At 47.2% G+C, this 16,242-nt stretch overlaps 1 protein-coding gene across 1 annotated transcript in view; it reads right to left on the bottom strand.

The window, feature by feature from the left end:
* Nucleotides 1–2,538: 2,538 nt before the first annotated feature.
* Nucleotides 2,539–16,242, bottom strand: part of LOC106732199 (uncharacterized) — a 63,590-nt gene continuing 49,886 nt past the window's right edge. Inside the window, 2 exon segments of the mRNA XM_075913233.1 lie at nt 2,539–2,856; nt 2,858–3,550. Of these exon segments, the coding sequence (XP_075769348.1) occupies nt 2,554–2,856; nt 2,858–3,550 (996 nt within the window). The 3' untranslated portion in view covers nt 2,539–2,553.

Genomic DNA, 16,242 nt, shown 5'->3' with positions numbered 1-16,242 from the left:
TTTTCAGAATGGAGAGGGGTAACTAGTGGTGTCCCCCAAGGGTCAGTCCTGGGACCAATCCTTTTCAACTTATTCATAAATGATCTGGAGAAAGGGGTAAGCAATGAGATGGTAAAGTTTGCGGATCATACCGAACAGTTTAGGATAGTTAAGAGAAAAGCAGACTGTGAGGGACTCCAAAAAGATCTCACCAAACTGAGTGATTGGGCAACAAAATGGCAAATGAAATGTAATGTGGATAAGTGTAAAGTAATGCACATCGGGAAAAATAACCCCAACTATACGTACAGTATGATGGGGGCTAATCTGGCTATGATAACTCAGGAAAGAGATCTTGGAGTTATCATGGACAGTTCTCTGAAAACTTCCACACAGTGTGCAGCGGCGGTCAAAAAGGCAAATAGGATGCTAGGAATTATTAAGCAAGGGATAGAAAATAAGACAGAATATCTTACTGTATAAAACTATGGTAGACCCACATCTTGAATACTGTGTACAGATGTGGTCTCTTCACCTCAAAAAAGATATTTTGGCCTTGGAAAGGGTTCAGAAAAGGGCAACTAAAATGATTAAGGATTTGGAACGGGTCCCATATGAGAGGTTAAAGCGACTGGGACTTTTCAGTTTAGAAAAAGAGGAGATGGGGGGATATGATAGAGGTATATAAAATCATGAGTGGTGTGGAGAGGGCAGAAAAAGAAAAGTTATTTATTAGTTCCCATAATAGAAGAACTAGAGGACACCAAATGAAATTAACGGGTAGCAGGTTTAAAACTAATATAAGAAAGTTCTTCTTCACACAGCGTGTAGTCAACCTTTGGAACTCCTTGCCAGAGGAGGCTGTGAAGGCTAGGACTATAACAGAGTTTAAAGAGAAGCTAGATAATTTCCTGGAGGTTAGGTCCATAAAAGGCTATTAGCCAGGGGATAGAATTGGTGTCCCTGGCCTGTTTGTCAGAGGCTGGAGAGGGATGGCAGGAGACAAATCACTTGATCATTGTCTTCGGTCCACCCTCTCTGGGGCACCTGGTGCTGGCCACTGTCGGCAGACAGGATACTGGGCTAGATGGATCTTTGGTCTGACCTAGTACGGCCGTTCTTATGTTCAGTGTTTTAGCATCTAGTGCAAGGGTTGGCAACATCCAGCACACATGCTATAAGTGGCACGCAAGATGATTTTCAGTGCCAAACAATAAATGGGCCCCCACACCCTCCACACCTACAAAAGGGAGCCTGTGTTTGCAATCCAGCATTACTCCCCCCACAAAATTGGAGCCAGAGTTGGTTTCCTGCAGGAGTGGAGCGAGGAGGAGCCCATTTGTTGCACATGCCCCATCGACACTGAGCTTGGGGATGGCTGTGAAGAAAGAGACTAGGGATGTTTGTGTGCTGCCACTGCAAAATGCACGGCGTTAAATGTGCATTATATCTGCTTGCAGAATCGGAAATGATGTAAGGAAGCTGAACTGACCCTTAAGGCAGTTTGGCCCCTTCTCTTTCTCCACTTGGGGTGTTGACTTCACAGCACATTCCTGGCTCCATCACAGCCCCCAGGATAGGAGCCAATTGCAGCAAGTGGAGAGGGGGCAAGAATGAGAGGTGCATGTATGTATGCATTGAAGGACCAAATCTGGCAACTCAGGCTGGCCTGGAAAGTCCTGAGGCTGCACTCTTGATCCAGCTTGCAGGGAAGTGCGTGCGTGGTGCTCCTCCACTCCCCCCAGGAAAAGCCAGTGTGGAGCCCAGGGCAGGACACCAAGCAGGGCATGTGGTAGAGAAAGTACCTCCCATTTCCTGGGACAACAGCATGGCTCAGGGAAGATGGGTTAAATCTTGGAAAACAACTTTGGAAAGGTTGCTGATCCCTGACCTAGTGAGTTCTGGCCCATCAGGCAGGAAATGGACAAAAACTAAATGCTTTTCAGCATGGCCTGGGGTCATAGGAGTGTCTGGGAATGAGCTAATCACTAGCAATGACTCTGCTTAACGGGGGAGGGGGGAGAGGGGGAGCGGAGGAATTCCAGTATCCCTGTGGGATTTGGGGAGGGGAGGATTTTGCAGCATTTCTGCACAGGCCCCTTCCAGGGAACAGTTCTAGGGCAGTATGGGAGGCCTGCCAAGGGGAGATGAAAGATGGGGGGTGGGGACAGGGATCCAGATGGAAAGTGGGGCCTGGCCTAAGTGTCCTTCTAATAATGCCTATCGCTGAGGGATCCTAGCTAGAACAGAAAAGGAGAGGGAGAACTTGAGGCAGGCCCAGGGAGCATCTGGAGGAGATTGTGTCTCTTCCTTCTGCCCCCTGTGGCCCATCAGACAGGGCTGCAGTTTGCAGGAGGGCTGATTGGTGTTCCTCCCACACCTAGGGTTTGCTCAAACAAGCCAGAGCCAGAGGGTTACTGACCAGTTGATTGTTGGGTGATGCATCTCCTCACCCCAGTGCTGGACAGCTGGATCCCTGGGAGCCAAATGCCACTCATCTGTTTGTGGGAATTAGGTAGCACACAGAAATAATTTCCCTTTGGTGTAGAGCAGTCTCTGGTGCCGAAGCTCTAATTAAAGTGTTTTACACACCAGCTCCTGAAATCTGAGAGGTTTCTTCCCTGGGGGATTTTCTAAAGCAGGACTTGTGTGGATTCTCTGATGTCTAGTAAGGCGAGAGGTGTGCCCAAAGCTTTTCCCACAGTCAAGGCATTTATATGGTCTCTCTCCTGTGTGGATCCTCTCATGGACAGCAAGAGCTGATTGACGAATGAAATCGTTCCCACACTCATGGCATTTACAAGGTCTCTCTCCTGTATGCACTCTCTGATGGCTAATAAGGTATGCAGTCTGACAAACTTTTCCCACGGTCGAAGTACTTATATGGTCTCTCTCCTGTGTGGGTTCTCTCATGTCTAATGAGGGCTGATTGCATAGTGAAACCTTTCCCACATTCACGGCATTCATATGGTCTCTCTCCTGTGTGAGTTCTCTCATGGACAGTAAGGGCTGATCGTATAGTGAAATCTTTCCCACATTCATGGCATTTATATGGTCTTTTTCCCGTATGAATTCTCTCATGGACAACAAGGGCTGGGCGTGCAGTGAATCCTTTCCCATACTCGTGGCATTTATATGGTCTCTCACCCATGTGGATTCGCTCATGGACAGCAAGGGCTGATTGTTCAGTGAAAACTTTGCCACATTCATGGCATTTATACGGTCTTTCTCCTGTGTGGATTCTCTCATGGACAATAAGGGCTGATCGCTCAGTGAAATCTCTCTCACATTCATGGCATTTATATGGTCTCTCTCCTGTATGCATTCTCTGGTGGAGAATAAGGTGTGAACTCTGAATGAAGCTTTTCCCACACTCAAGGCACCTATAAGGTCTCTCTCCTGTGTGGGTTCTGACATATCTAATGAGGGCTGATCGCTCAATGAAACTTTTCTCACACTCATGGCATTTATATGGTGTCTCTCCAGTGTGAATTCTCTGATGTACACTGAGATGTGACCTCTTAATGAAGCTTCTCCCACATTCCAAGCATCTATATGGCCTCTCTCCAGTGTGGGTATGCTGATGTCTACTAAGGTGTGATCTCAAAGTGAAGATTTTCCTACACTCACTGAATCTTTTCCCACAGTCTGAGCATTCACAGGGTTTTTTTACCTTGCAATTTGTCTGCTGGGCTGCTGTTTCCTTGGATCTTCCCCCACATTCAATGGATTCCTTCACTGTCCTGCTTGGATTGTTCTTCAGGTGCCTCTCTGCCCTGTGTCGATTTCCCCAGGCTTTCCCCTGATTTATACACTGGGGAAAATCCCCTTCAGATCCTTCCACAAATGTTTCCTGAGATTCTACCAGTCCAGGACTTTCCTGCTGTTGATTCTCCTCATTGTTCTCCCTCACTGTCCTATCACCTGCTGGGAGACAGAATCCAGGCAAGAGTCATTGTCTGTGCTGAGAAGAACGGACCCACAGGGGAATGGCAAAAACAGACTAAGGCTACATCTAGACTGCAGGCTTCTTTCAGATGAAGCTGTTCTGGAAGGGATCTTCTGAAAAAACTTCTGAAAGATAGCGTCCACACTGCCAAAGCACATTGAAAAAGCAATCTGCTTTTTTGAAAGATATCTTCCACACTGAACGGAGGCTATCTTGCATTTAAAAGCTGTAATTACTATGGATGAAGTGGCCACCAAGACACCTATGCTTTTTCCTATTCTTCTTTCAAAAGAAACACTTCTTCCTCATCCACACATACCGTTTTCTAAAACAGCTCTTTCGGAAAAAGACTTCTTCCTCATAGAAAGAAGTTTACCAATATTGGGAAAACCCCTCTGTTCTTTCAAATTTTTTTGGAAAGAACATGATTGCAGTGTGGACGTAAGTGAAGTTTTTTTTTGAAAAACAGCCGTTTTACTGAAAAAACTTTGTCGACATAGCCTGAGACATTAGATTCTGCCTCCAGACCCCACCTAAACACTCCCAAGGAAGGGAATGTATGGAGGAAACTCCTGACAGCCAACAGGATAGGGAGTTGTGGCAGGTATGTGCAAGGTTGATACCTACAGCCCTTCCTGGGAGACATGGGGAGAAGTGAGAGCTCTCACTCACTGCTCATTTTGGGAGTCCCAGCTTTTTCCTGCACTGACCAGAAGGTTTCTGTGTCAGTTTCCTTGAATCCTCACCTGTGTGGTTGCCTCTCAGGTTCTCCATTTCTTTGGGGGGCTGGAGATCTGGGACCCACAGCTCTTCCCCTTGGTCCAGTGGGGTGATCAGGTCAGGTTTAGGAATGGAGAATCCTGCACGGGGGTGAAATCAGGCAAAGTGAAGGCACATGGAGTCCTGGCAGAGTATGTGTCATGTGGAACATTCCCTGAGCACAATCTGATCCTACATGGGACTGTGGTAACTCAGACATCTGAGAGCAGCAAAGTTCTGGGGCAGAATGGGGTGAGGGATGTGACAAAGTCGGGGTTGTATTCACTCTATTACATTGCATGCAATTTCTACAGCCTGTAGTAACCGTGTGTGTGTGTGTGTGTCAGTTTCCCTGGGCATTGTACCACTACCTAGATGGAGATGAGAACATGGGGGTGACTCACTGTAGGAGATGCCCAGGCCAGCACATTCACAATGGCCCAGATTCATGGTAATTTGAGCCTGACAGGCATGTGACCTGGTGACACCTTTTGCCCAGGAAGTTGGACTAAAGATGGGTCTGGCTGCACCAATGGACAAACTGAGGAGAACAGAAGTGAGTCTTACTTGTTTAGGGGCAGAGATGGAGGGGATCGTGGCCTTTGGCTCTGGAGTCCCTTCTCCCCAAAATGAATTGTACTGACTGCTCCTGGTTCCTGGGCTAACAAGTCAGTTCTAAGGATGTTAAGCGGGTATTTAACTAATCATGTAGTCAACAGAATTTTCATCGACTATACGATCAGTCAATAAGGGAAGAAGTGCTCAGTCCTGGGTTGTGCCGGTCTTAAAGCTACCCCCACTGCGGCTCTGCAGTTTAAATACAGTAAGAGCTGGGCTGGGACCCTCCATGGATGGGTCCACTGCGGGCAGTGGCTGCTTTGCAACAGCTTCCTCTGCCCCCACCCCCACCTGCACTGCAGCCTCTGATAGCACTGGCTCCTGCTCTATCTGCCCTCCACTGCCTCTGAAATGTGGACCTAGGCTTATCAGGTAGCTGACTACTCACTTACATCCCCAGTCTGTATCCCTATAAACTAATGAACTTTCTGTTCTACCTGCCACCTGAGAGTCACATCTGGTTGCGGGTGGAGGTGCAGGGTCCATTGACTCCCTCCCCCCCTTGGTGACAGACTGCTGACATGCCCTCACTAGGAGTTTTAATTATCTGTGGGCTCTGGAGGACTTGCTGACACGCACACAGATCTATGATTAACTCCTGCCTATTTCCAAGCCTGTGAAATCTAGAGACTTTCCTATGGATGTAACTAGTCCCAAGAAGGCAGGTGAACGATGTGTGAAGGAGAAATAATGAATAGAACAGTCTCCTGGTTCTGGGCCCTGAAAGCTGGGGAGATGAGGATGAATTAACATATCCGTTAGGTGTCTGACTCCCCTATTCCTCAAAATGGAGCATGGTGATGAATACTGTTGGGATATGTAAGAATTAATAGGTTCTGGGAAGGCAATACAACAGTGAAAGGGGTCTAGCAAGAGCAGACATTCTCCTTTGAATATGTTTTTTCCCCCTTCATCCTTGCACACTGGAAAGATAGATAAAGGTCTGGCCAGAGGGGGAATTATGATTTCTGATGTATAAAGATGCTCTTTCCGTTCATTCTTGCACCCTAAAAGATATTTGCACTGAACAGTGTCTTCTTTGTTTTGTCTTTTGCTTATTTTCACATGCGTTATAAAACTACTTTCAGGGTCATATCCTTTGCAATCTCTGTAACCTGCTGGTTTGGGAAGTCCATAATGTAGAAACATGCTCATCTAACAGAAAATCCAGTAAACAAGGGCAGATATAATAATATTTATTCCCTGCCTTTTAATATTCATTATATGGGAGTTAACATTACTGAATAAGGATTTAGGGAGAGTAGTGATAGACATGTGAATTAACATACTAAAATAGATAAAGGAATGTAACTCATGCCAAATACTTGTTCACTCAGAATGGGGGGTTGGGAGTATGATGGGAATGAGCACCTGCACTAAAGAGGTCTATTTACTCCGTCCGCTACTGAGTCTCCTTTTTCTTTTCTAACATCTGGAATCATGAACAGGATTTCAAGGGAGATTTATGCCTCATTAACATGTTTCAATGGATCATATGGGTAAATCTGACAGGCAATTTACTGCAACAACTGAAAGGTGTTTTATTATCAAATTGATGGGTAAATAGTGGGGACCTTATGAGTGTCCATCTGGGGAATATCAGGATTGGCGGGCCATTCAGGGACAGGTAGAATCCTCTCATGTTCAAAACTTCCCAAGAGAAGAAGGCGGCAGCTTTTCTGATCCAGGCTCTGTGTGAGGGTCTGTCTGGGAGGAAGTTACTAAACTTTTAATTAAAGTAGAAACTCTTCAGCAAATTGCTGAAGAGCAGTTAACCATCAAAGTGTGCTGGCAGTCAGCTTGGCTAAGAACTGTATGGACAATTTTTAACTGCCTTAAGTTTAAGAACCTAGCCCTGAAGGGTCAAGCAAATGCCTTAAAGAACAATTCATTTTCCTCTTCAAAAATAAGTACTCAAACATAGGGCATTTGAAAATTTGTAAGAAAAGGACCAGGAAATGTGAGGGCTTGCTAAATCATTAGTGAAACAAAGCCTGTGCCCATGTAAGAGAAAAAAGGATCAGGCCCAGACAAGCTGGCATGCAACAGATGAACTGTAAAAACAGGCAGGGGGATGGTATAGTCAGAGGAGTAAGGAAAAAAGTATATAGGGAATTCACATCCCTGTGAATGGCGGTAACTTGGTTTGAGCCACCAAGTGTAAGCTATTTGGGAGTGTTATTTTGGGAGATAAAGCAAGTAATTAAAGGAAAAAGAGTGAGTGAGAGAGATGTTAACTCTGCAGAGTGTCTGTGTGAGCTGTGTGAACAACTAAATGTTGTTTAAATGTTGAGGGAAATTGTTATAGGAAAAGAATTCTAGGTTTCTTTGCAGCCATTCTGATGGAAAAATGGGCCCTTTTCAAAGAAATGTCTGTAAATAATCAGGCATGTGAAAAAAACTTAAAAAACAACGAATAGTCTAGCGGCAGATTAAAGACTAACAAAACATGTGGATGGTATCATGAGCTTTCATGGGTGCCACTAGACTGTTTTTTTTTAAGTTTTTCCCGTTACAGGCTAACAAACCCCTCTGAAGTAATTTGTGTGTGAATATGGTGTGTGCACGCATGTGTGCGTGTTTATGCATACACACACACACACACAAATGTTGTGTAAATATATAAGGGTTTTAAAATTTAAACAAACACGATTTGTAAAGTTCTGTTTTTTAGGCTTAGGATAAATTAGTTTTTTGTTTTATTTTTAATAATGCCATTTCATTTTAAGTTGAAAAACTGACAAGACACTTGTGTTCGTTGCCTTTGATCCTTATCTACTTCCTTTTAACTATCCAACCTTCAGGTGCTTATAGGCACCAGCTCTGCCTACTTGTTTTTCCCTTTGATAGTTTCATTCCCTCTGCTCCTTGTTTCCCACCCCTCTTCTCTCTTTCATTTTAAAAGAAATGCAAACAAGCATGCTACTTAACATCTTATTAGGGCTCCAAAAAAAGCCACAAGAAGAAGTTACTCACCCTGTGAGGTAACGATTGTTCTTCGAGATGTGCCCCGTGGGTGCTCCACTCCAGGTGTCGGGTCCTGTCCCAGCGCCACGAATTGGAGAGCTATCAGAGCCATGGTCCGCCGGACTGCGCATGCGTGGCTGCCAGAGGTGGTGTTCACGCCTTTGAAGTGTTGCGCGTGGTCCGGCTTGCTCAATTCCTCTCAGCCGCTCCCTGAAAAGAAAAGAGTGAAAAATTCTGGAGTGGGGAGGAAGGGCGGGTCGTGGAGCACCCATGGGGCACATCTCGAAGAACAATCGTTACCTCACAGGGTGAGTAACTTCTTCTTCTTCTTTGAGTGGCCCCGTGGGTGCTCCACTCCAGGTGACTTCGGAGCAGTACTCGAACACTTGAGCGCTCTGGAATTAATGTTTTTGAATATGCGAAAGAACTGCCGTAGCCACAGAGGAATCAGCAGCAAATTGGTTTACTACAGCATAATGCTTCATAAAGGTAGAATGAGAGGACCATGCTGCTGCTTGACAAATGTCTCGGAACGGAACACCTCTAAGAAAAGCTGTAGTCGTGGCTACTGCTCTTGTAGAATGGGCCTTAGGAGAGCATACAAGAGGTTTGTTACGTATGGAGTAGCAGGTTGTAATACACAACACTATTAATCTTGCAATTCGTTGGGATGTGATGGGTTGTCCCTTGGTTCTATCCGCTAACGACACTATTAGATGGTCCATTTTCTAAAGTGTCGGGTTCTTTCGATATAAAAAGCTAATGCCCTCCTCACATCCAGCGTGTGCAGCACTGTGTCTTCCCTTGAAGCATGAGGCTTGGGATAGAACAACCGGCTCGTTTATGTGGAAATCCGAACAAACTTTTGGAACAAACGCTGGATGAGATCTCAAAGTCACCAACTCCTTAGTAAAAATCGTGTAAGGAGGTGACGACATGACAATTGAGCAATTGACGAGCTATTTCGCTCACTCTGCGGGTTGATGTAATGGCAAGCAGAAAAAGCAATTTTGTGGTCAGAAGCTGTAATGGTATAGTAGCTAAGGGTTCAAAGGGTGTGTGTGTGTCAGGGAATCCAGAACAAAGTCTAAATTCCAGGAAGGTGGTGGTGGTCACCGTGGTGGGTTGAGGTTTGTAAGTCCTTTTAGGAACCTCTTTGTGATGGGATGAGCAAATACAGAAAACCCATCCTGACCCTGATGAAAAGCACTAATTGCTGCTAGGTGCACTCACAGCGAGGCTATTGCAAGACCCGTGTCTTGGAGGTGCAAAATATAAGCAAGTATCTGGGATATTTTTGTCACATGCGCGTCCCTGACATCACTGCCACACCACGCTTCAAATCTGGTCCACTTGGTGAGGTAGGTCCTTCGAGTAGACTCTTTAACGCTGTGTACTAATACTTGTTTGACTCTCTGTGAACATGAGCGTTCGACTGGGTTAAACCAGCGAGCATCCACGCTGTGAGGTATAAGGTCTTGGGTTTTGGAAGACAAAGGGAACCATTGTCTTGAGTCAAGAGGTTTGGAAGCAGAGGAAGGGTGTACGGTGTCCTGATGGACATCTGGTGGAGTAATGAATACCAAGGCTGCCATGGCCAAGCTGGAGCTATGAGGATTACTCGAGCCCTTTCCATAATGATCTTTTCCAGGATTTTGGGAACTAGGACAATTGGGGGAAAAGCGTATAGCAATGACATTCCCCAATTGCGAAGAAAAGCATCTCCTAAGGAGTGACGTCCGATCCCTGCCCTGGAGCAATAATTGGGGCACTTGGGGTTGGCCGCCGTAGCAAACAGGTCTATTGAGGGGAACCCCCATTGGGTGAAAATATAATGCAGAATGTCCATGCGAAGTTCCCATTTGTGGTCGTGGGGAAACAGCCTGCTGAGTGAGTCTGCAACAGTATTCTGGACGCCTGGCAAGTAGGTGGCTGACAGGACGGTATTGATACGGATACACCATTTCCACAAGCGCATCGCCTCTATACAGAGGGATCGGGATCGAGCTCCTCCCTGTCTGTTCACGTAGTACCTGGTGGCAATAATGTCTGTAAGGATTCTGATGGTTGTATTCCTTATATGGGACTGAAAATGGTGACATGTGTGACGCACTGCTCTTAACTCGAGAATGTTGATGTGTAAGAGCATTTCCTGTGTAGACCAGTGACCTAGAACCGTCATGTTGTCCATATGCGCTCCCCAGCCAGTAAGGGATGCATCCGTTGTTATTTGCTTCGACGGTTGTGGACGGTGAAAGGGAATGCCCGCCGTAAGATTGGTCGGCTTGGTCCATCATTGCAGGGATTGTCGTACATGTGGTGGTATCACCACCACCTTGTGAATGCTGTCTCTTACTGGAGTATATACTATAGCCAGCCAGTGTTGGAGGCAGCAAAAAAGTAACCTTGCATTTTGGACAACAGTTGTCAAGGACTGGACTCGTTGGGGCATGTGTCAATGTGTGAACAAGATCTCGAATGGCGGCAAAACGTTCGGCAGATAAGTAAGCGCGTGCTGTTTTCGAGTCGAGCCTTGCCTCTATGAAAATCAGATCTTGTGTCAGCACTGGCGAGGATTTCTGCATGATTATGAGGAGACCCAGAGAGTGAAAGACCCGAGAGGCTGTTGTCACCATGTGTTCGGCCTCTGAATACGTTAGGCCTCTTATAAGGCAATCGTCCAAGTATGGGAAAATTGTCACTCCTAGTCTGCGCAAGTGGGCAGCCACTACCGCTAAGGTTTTTGTGAAAACTCTGGGTGCGCATGCCAAACCGAAAGGTAGTACTTTGTATTGGAAATGTTCTCGGCCTAGCTGGAAACGGAGAAAACGCCTGTGTGCCACGTGGATTGCTATGTGGAAGTAGGTGTCTTGCAGGTCAAGGACTGCAAACCAGTCCCCCTTGTTCAACGATGGGATGATGGCATTTAGGGTCACCATCTTGAAACGGTGTTTCCTGAGATAGCGGTTTAACCTGCGTAGGTCCAAAATGGGTCTCCATCCTCCTGTCTTCTTCAGGGTAAGGAAGTAGCGGGAATAAAATCCTTTCCCCCGAAACTGACTTGGTACCCTCTCTATTGTGCTGATATTCAGAAGGTGCTGAACTTCTTGCTTCAGCAAATGCTCATGAGAGGGGTCCCTGAAAAGGGACGGAGTAGGAGGGGTGGTAGGGGGAATGGATAGAAAGGGGATGGAGAGACCAGATTGTACCACTTCCAGTACCCACTTGTCCGTGGTGATATTGGACCAGTGAAGATGGTACTGTTTTAAGTGATGGTGAAACAGATGTAAGGAATTTTGTGGTACGTTGAACGTGGGAGTCGTTCTTGCATCCTCGACAGAAAAGTCAAATCTGCTGCTTTTGAGCAGGTTGACTGGACAAACGGTTCGGTTGAGATCTCTTACGTTGAGGACGCTGTCGGAAACGCTGATCGTCTTGGGTACGCGGTTGATTCTTATTGAACGCATAATCGTACCTTTGTTGGTAAGGATAGTAGTGCTTACGCTTATAGGGAGGTGTGTACATTCCCAAGGTACATAAAGTGGTATGGGAGTCTTTGTCAGAATGGAGAACCTCGTCGGTGATACTAGCGAAGAGCTTTTGCTTATCAAAGGGTAGGTCTTCAACTTTATTTTGAAGCTCCCGTGGGGCTCCTGCAGATGATAACCAGGAAGACCGTCTCATTGTGACCCCGGTAGCCGTGGCCCATGCAGCCGTGTCGGCCACATCCATGGCCATCTGTAAAGTAGTATTACAGGCTATATATCCCTCTTGGACTATGGCCTTTAGAAAGGGTTTCTTGGCATCAGGGAGATATTGTAGTAGCTCTGTAAATTTTGAGTAATTATCAAAATTGTGATTAGAAAGGTGGGCCATATAGTTTGTGATTCGTAACAATAACGTAGCCGAGGAGTAAACCTTTCTTCCAAAAACGTCTAATTTTTTATTATCCTTGTCTTGGAATGTATTTTTATATTGGGGAGCTTTAGCTCTACGTTGTACCGCATCAACAACAAGGGAATTGGGTTGAGGATGGTTGAAAAGGAAATCTAGTCCTTTAGCAGGTACAAAATATTTTCTATCAACTCACTTACTAGTTGGGGGAGCCGATGTAGGGGTCTGCCATATTTCGTCTGCCACTTCCATAATGGCCTCATCAATAGGGAGGGCGATGTTTGCCCGTTGTTGTTGCCGTAGATTTTTTAAAAGACGATGTTTCTTTACTGGTACATCCATTAATTGTATCTCCTGTGTGTTCACGACTCTCTTGAACAGATCCTGGAACTGCTTAAGGTAATCCAAGGGAGGGGTGTCTTCTGGAATCACTGCGTCATCCGGAGAGGAGGAGGAACATTCGGCTGGGGGAATGTGTGGTTGAGGATCTTTTGTATCGGACAATTGGCCCTCTTCTGGTTCTGAATGATCTTGATGGATGCTTAAGTTTTCTGATGGAGGCGAAGAAAACAATTGTTGTGGATGGTCAGGTAAGTGCGCACTGGGTAATGGACGAGTACATAAAGAGCCGCTATAGGATAGGATAGCATGGCCAGGGCGGGGGCGGCCATAATCATCCCTGCAGCAGTGGCCATAGCAGTGGTCTGACCGCACTGGCGAAGAATATCTAGAAGATCTTGAACTGCAGATGTAGTAGACTCGACATGGTGACCGTCTCGGTGATCTGCGCCTTGGTGACCTCCTGGGGGAGCGAGAACGCGATAGAGAGCGTCTTGATTCTATATAAACTGTGTCCCCCCGTGAGGGTCTTCCAAGTAGCTGGTAAGAAGGCGAGAAGCTATAGTCTCGGTGCCGTCGGTATCTGGGTGGAGAAGAAGACGGTCCCGGGGAGAAGGTAAGCGATGGTGACAAAGCCCTGTAGATTTCTTTCCCTGCAGCTTTACAAGGCAAAGAAGCCTTGTCAATTTCAACTGCTGGTGGAGAGCTCAGGGCTGAACCTGGCTGCGGTGCCGATGGAGAGCCACATGAAGGCAGTGTTGGCGGTGCTGAGGATAAGCCCAGTGCCGGTAGATCAGAGCATGCCTGCGGTGCCGCTTGGGATGTTTGCCGGCTTGGCACCGGGGGGTTTAAAGGCGCCCCTGCCGGTGCCACTAGCACAGCCATTGGCGGTGCTGGCTTGCGTGTTCCTGCTGATGCCGGCTTCTACACTGTTGCCGGAGCCGGTGCTGCTGTCCCGTGCAGTCCTGGCTCAGGTGATCTCCTCGCTCTAGGAGCCCGTTGGTGCCCTGGGGCAGGTACCCCTGATGATTCGTCAGGGCATTTGACTTTGGTGGTGGCAGGGAGGGATCGCGCTGGGGATGGCTTAGATTTTTTACTAACGGTCATCCCAGGAGACGTTGCCCGCCATTTCTGAGCTGCTATGCCAGAGGCAGGTACAGCATCAGACTCCAGCACCTTGCCATAAAGAATAAGTTTGAGGCGCAAGTCTCGGTCCTTACGAGCCCTCGCCGTTAACGCTGCAGTGAGTGCACTTCTGGGGGACATGCGTCTCACCCAGGCACCTCACACAAGAATCATGACCGTCCGATACCGGCATAGGGTCCCGGCAGACGGAGCATTTTTTAAAAACGGGGGATCCTGGCATAGTGAATTAAGGAGGAGGAAGAAATTGAGTAGTCTCTCCTCCGCTTGTCTCCTTAACTGGCTGTGAGATCCAGTCCGTTTCCCCCTTTAGTCTGAGGGAAACTTTCCTTCTTTCTTCTTCTGTTTTCTTTCTTTTTTTTTTTAAACTAGAAACCAACAAGAACTAAATAACTAATCAGGATCTGAACTATTTACAATTGTGAAGGCTTCTTTGAAAAAGCCATTGTGAAGTGAAACTGACAAGCAGGAGCTCTCGTCCACGACTGAGGGCGGCTGAGAGGAACTGAGCAAGCCGGACCACGCGCAACACTTCAAAGGCGCAAACGCCGCCTCGGGCAGCCACACATGCGCGGTCCGGCAGACCACGGCTCTGATAGCTCTCCGATTCGCGGCACCGGGACGGGACCCGACACCTGGAGTGGAGCACCCACGGGGCCACTCGAAGAATTAACTGTTTTCTTTTTCAGATTACTGAGTGTTGTGGGAGCAGAACTTGAAAGTAAGAATTAATCAGAACTCTGGCAGTTCACTGTGTCCCTTCTAAGGCAGGGTCTCTGAGCTGTTGATAACTTTGGATCTGAAACAAGCCAGAAAGTGTCTGTGTGAATGCAGATTGTCTGGCTAGTGGGGAAGGGTGAGAACTGCCCATAAGTGGCAGCACAAAGGGGTTGTGGATGATTAATAGACCTGAGCAGCAGCTACACTCATACTGTAATCCTCCAGAGGGGAGATTGGCAAGGGTGTCAATCCTGAGAATCGGGGAAGTGGGGGGGTCAACCCTAGGTAGAAAAATTTGTAGGCACAGTGCTGAAATCTGAAAACAGATAAGAGGGGTCTGCTATTATGCATGATAATCCTATCTTTCAATTCACTCAAACCCCAGGAAAAATTAAGGCCTATGCAAAGATTTCCAGACACACTGGCCTGAAAGATAAATAGTCTAATAAAAGGCATGGTAAACATGCACTTGTAAGAGACTTTACATTACTGTTAAATCCTTAGATACATTTAAGTTTAATAAGTAACAATGCGTAATGCATCTCATTTTCTTTTGGGAAAAGAAGAGCCTTTAAGCATGCTGGAATGGTAGCTGTAAACACACCTGGTCTGCAGTATATAAAGGAAACTGAAGTATATCACTTCATTAATCAGAGGGGTAGCCGTGTTAGTCTGAATCTGCAAAAGCGGCGTGGAGTCCTGTGACACCTTATAGACTAACTGAAGTGTAGGAGCATAAACTTTCGTGGGCAAAGATCCACTTCGTCAGATGCATCTGACGAAGTGGGTCTTTGCCCATGAAAATTTATGCTCCTACACTTCAGTTAGTCTATAAGGTGCCACAGGACTCCTCGCCGCTTCATTAATGTAATGAACACACAGTTGGATAATTCACCCTAGACCAGTGGTCCCCAACCTTTACAGGCTCCTGGGCACCCAGGGGCGGGGCCACTCATGTTCTGGGCGCCCGAGGGTGGGGCCACTCATGCGCCAGGCACCCGGGGGCGGGGCCACTCATGCGCCAGGCACCCGGGGGTGGGGCCACGCGTCCTGGGGCACACCAGAGGCGGGGATGCCCTTGCACCCGGCGCCGGCATGTGCCCCAAGGCCGGGGCCGCCTGAGCGCCTTGTGCCGTGGGCCCGGGGCCGGAGCCGCATGCCTGGGGCCGGCACCGGCGCCGCACGCCCGCATGTGCCCCGGGACTGGGGCCGCCCGAGCGCTGCGCACTAGGCGCCGGTGCGTGTCGTGTGCCTGGAGCCGGCGCCTCCAGTGCGCCACGCGCCGGGGGCAGGGCCGGCCCAGGTTGTCGGTGGGCGCACACAAATGCCCCGGCGTCCATGGGCACCGCGTTGGGGACCACTGCCCTAGACCCTTAAAGGGAAGAAGCCATTGAAACCTGGTAGGCTTATAGAACAAATGTACAGGTAAGTATTGGAGTAACTGCAGGAAATTAAAAAAATCCAGCAAGAATATCTGTAAACGAAACGGGTATTTTAAGCTATTATACACCATCCCCAAAGGGGTACAAAATGTTCTTTGTGTCTTTCAGAACATAAGAGCTGGTACCAGCTGAAAAGCAACTGAAAATAACATGGCTCTATTGTCACAACAAAGACGGTTTTGTATTTCATGTTTATCTTGTGGCGTTTGTCTCGTTGCTAGCATGGTTACGTACTGTGTTTGGGAAAAAAGAGGGAATACTGCATTTGGCAGAAAAATTAATAAGCATTTTATAACGATATAGAAACCAATATTGCAGAGGGGGCATCAGATGGGAATTTCACCCACCCTCTGTGTTCTCCTGTACTCTACAAGCATAGCACCCCTTTTTATTGGGCATGTCATGCCATCCCCTTTTGAAATAAAGGGAAAT

The sequence above is a fragment of the Pelodiscus sinensis genome, chromosome 31 (assembly GCF_049634645.1).
Source record: "Pelodiscus sinensis isolate JC-2024 chromosome 31, ASM4963464v1, whole genome shotgun sequence".
Lineage (NCBI taxonomy): Eukaryota > Metazoa > Chordata > Testudines > Trionychidae > Pelodiscus > Pelodiscus sinensis.
This window is presented reverse-complemented; position numbering and strand designations above follow the sequence as displayed.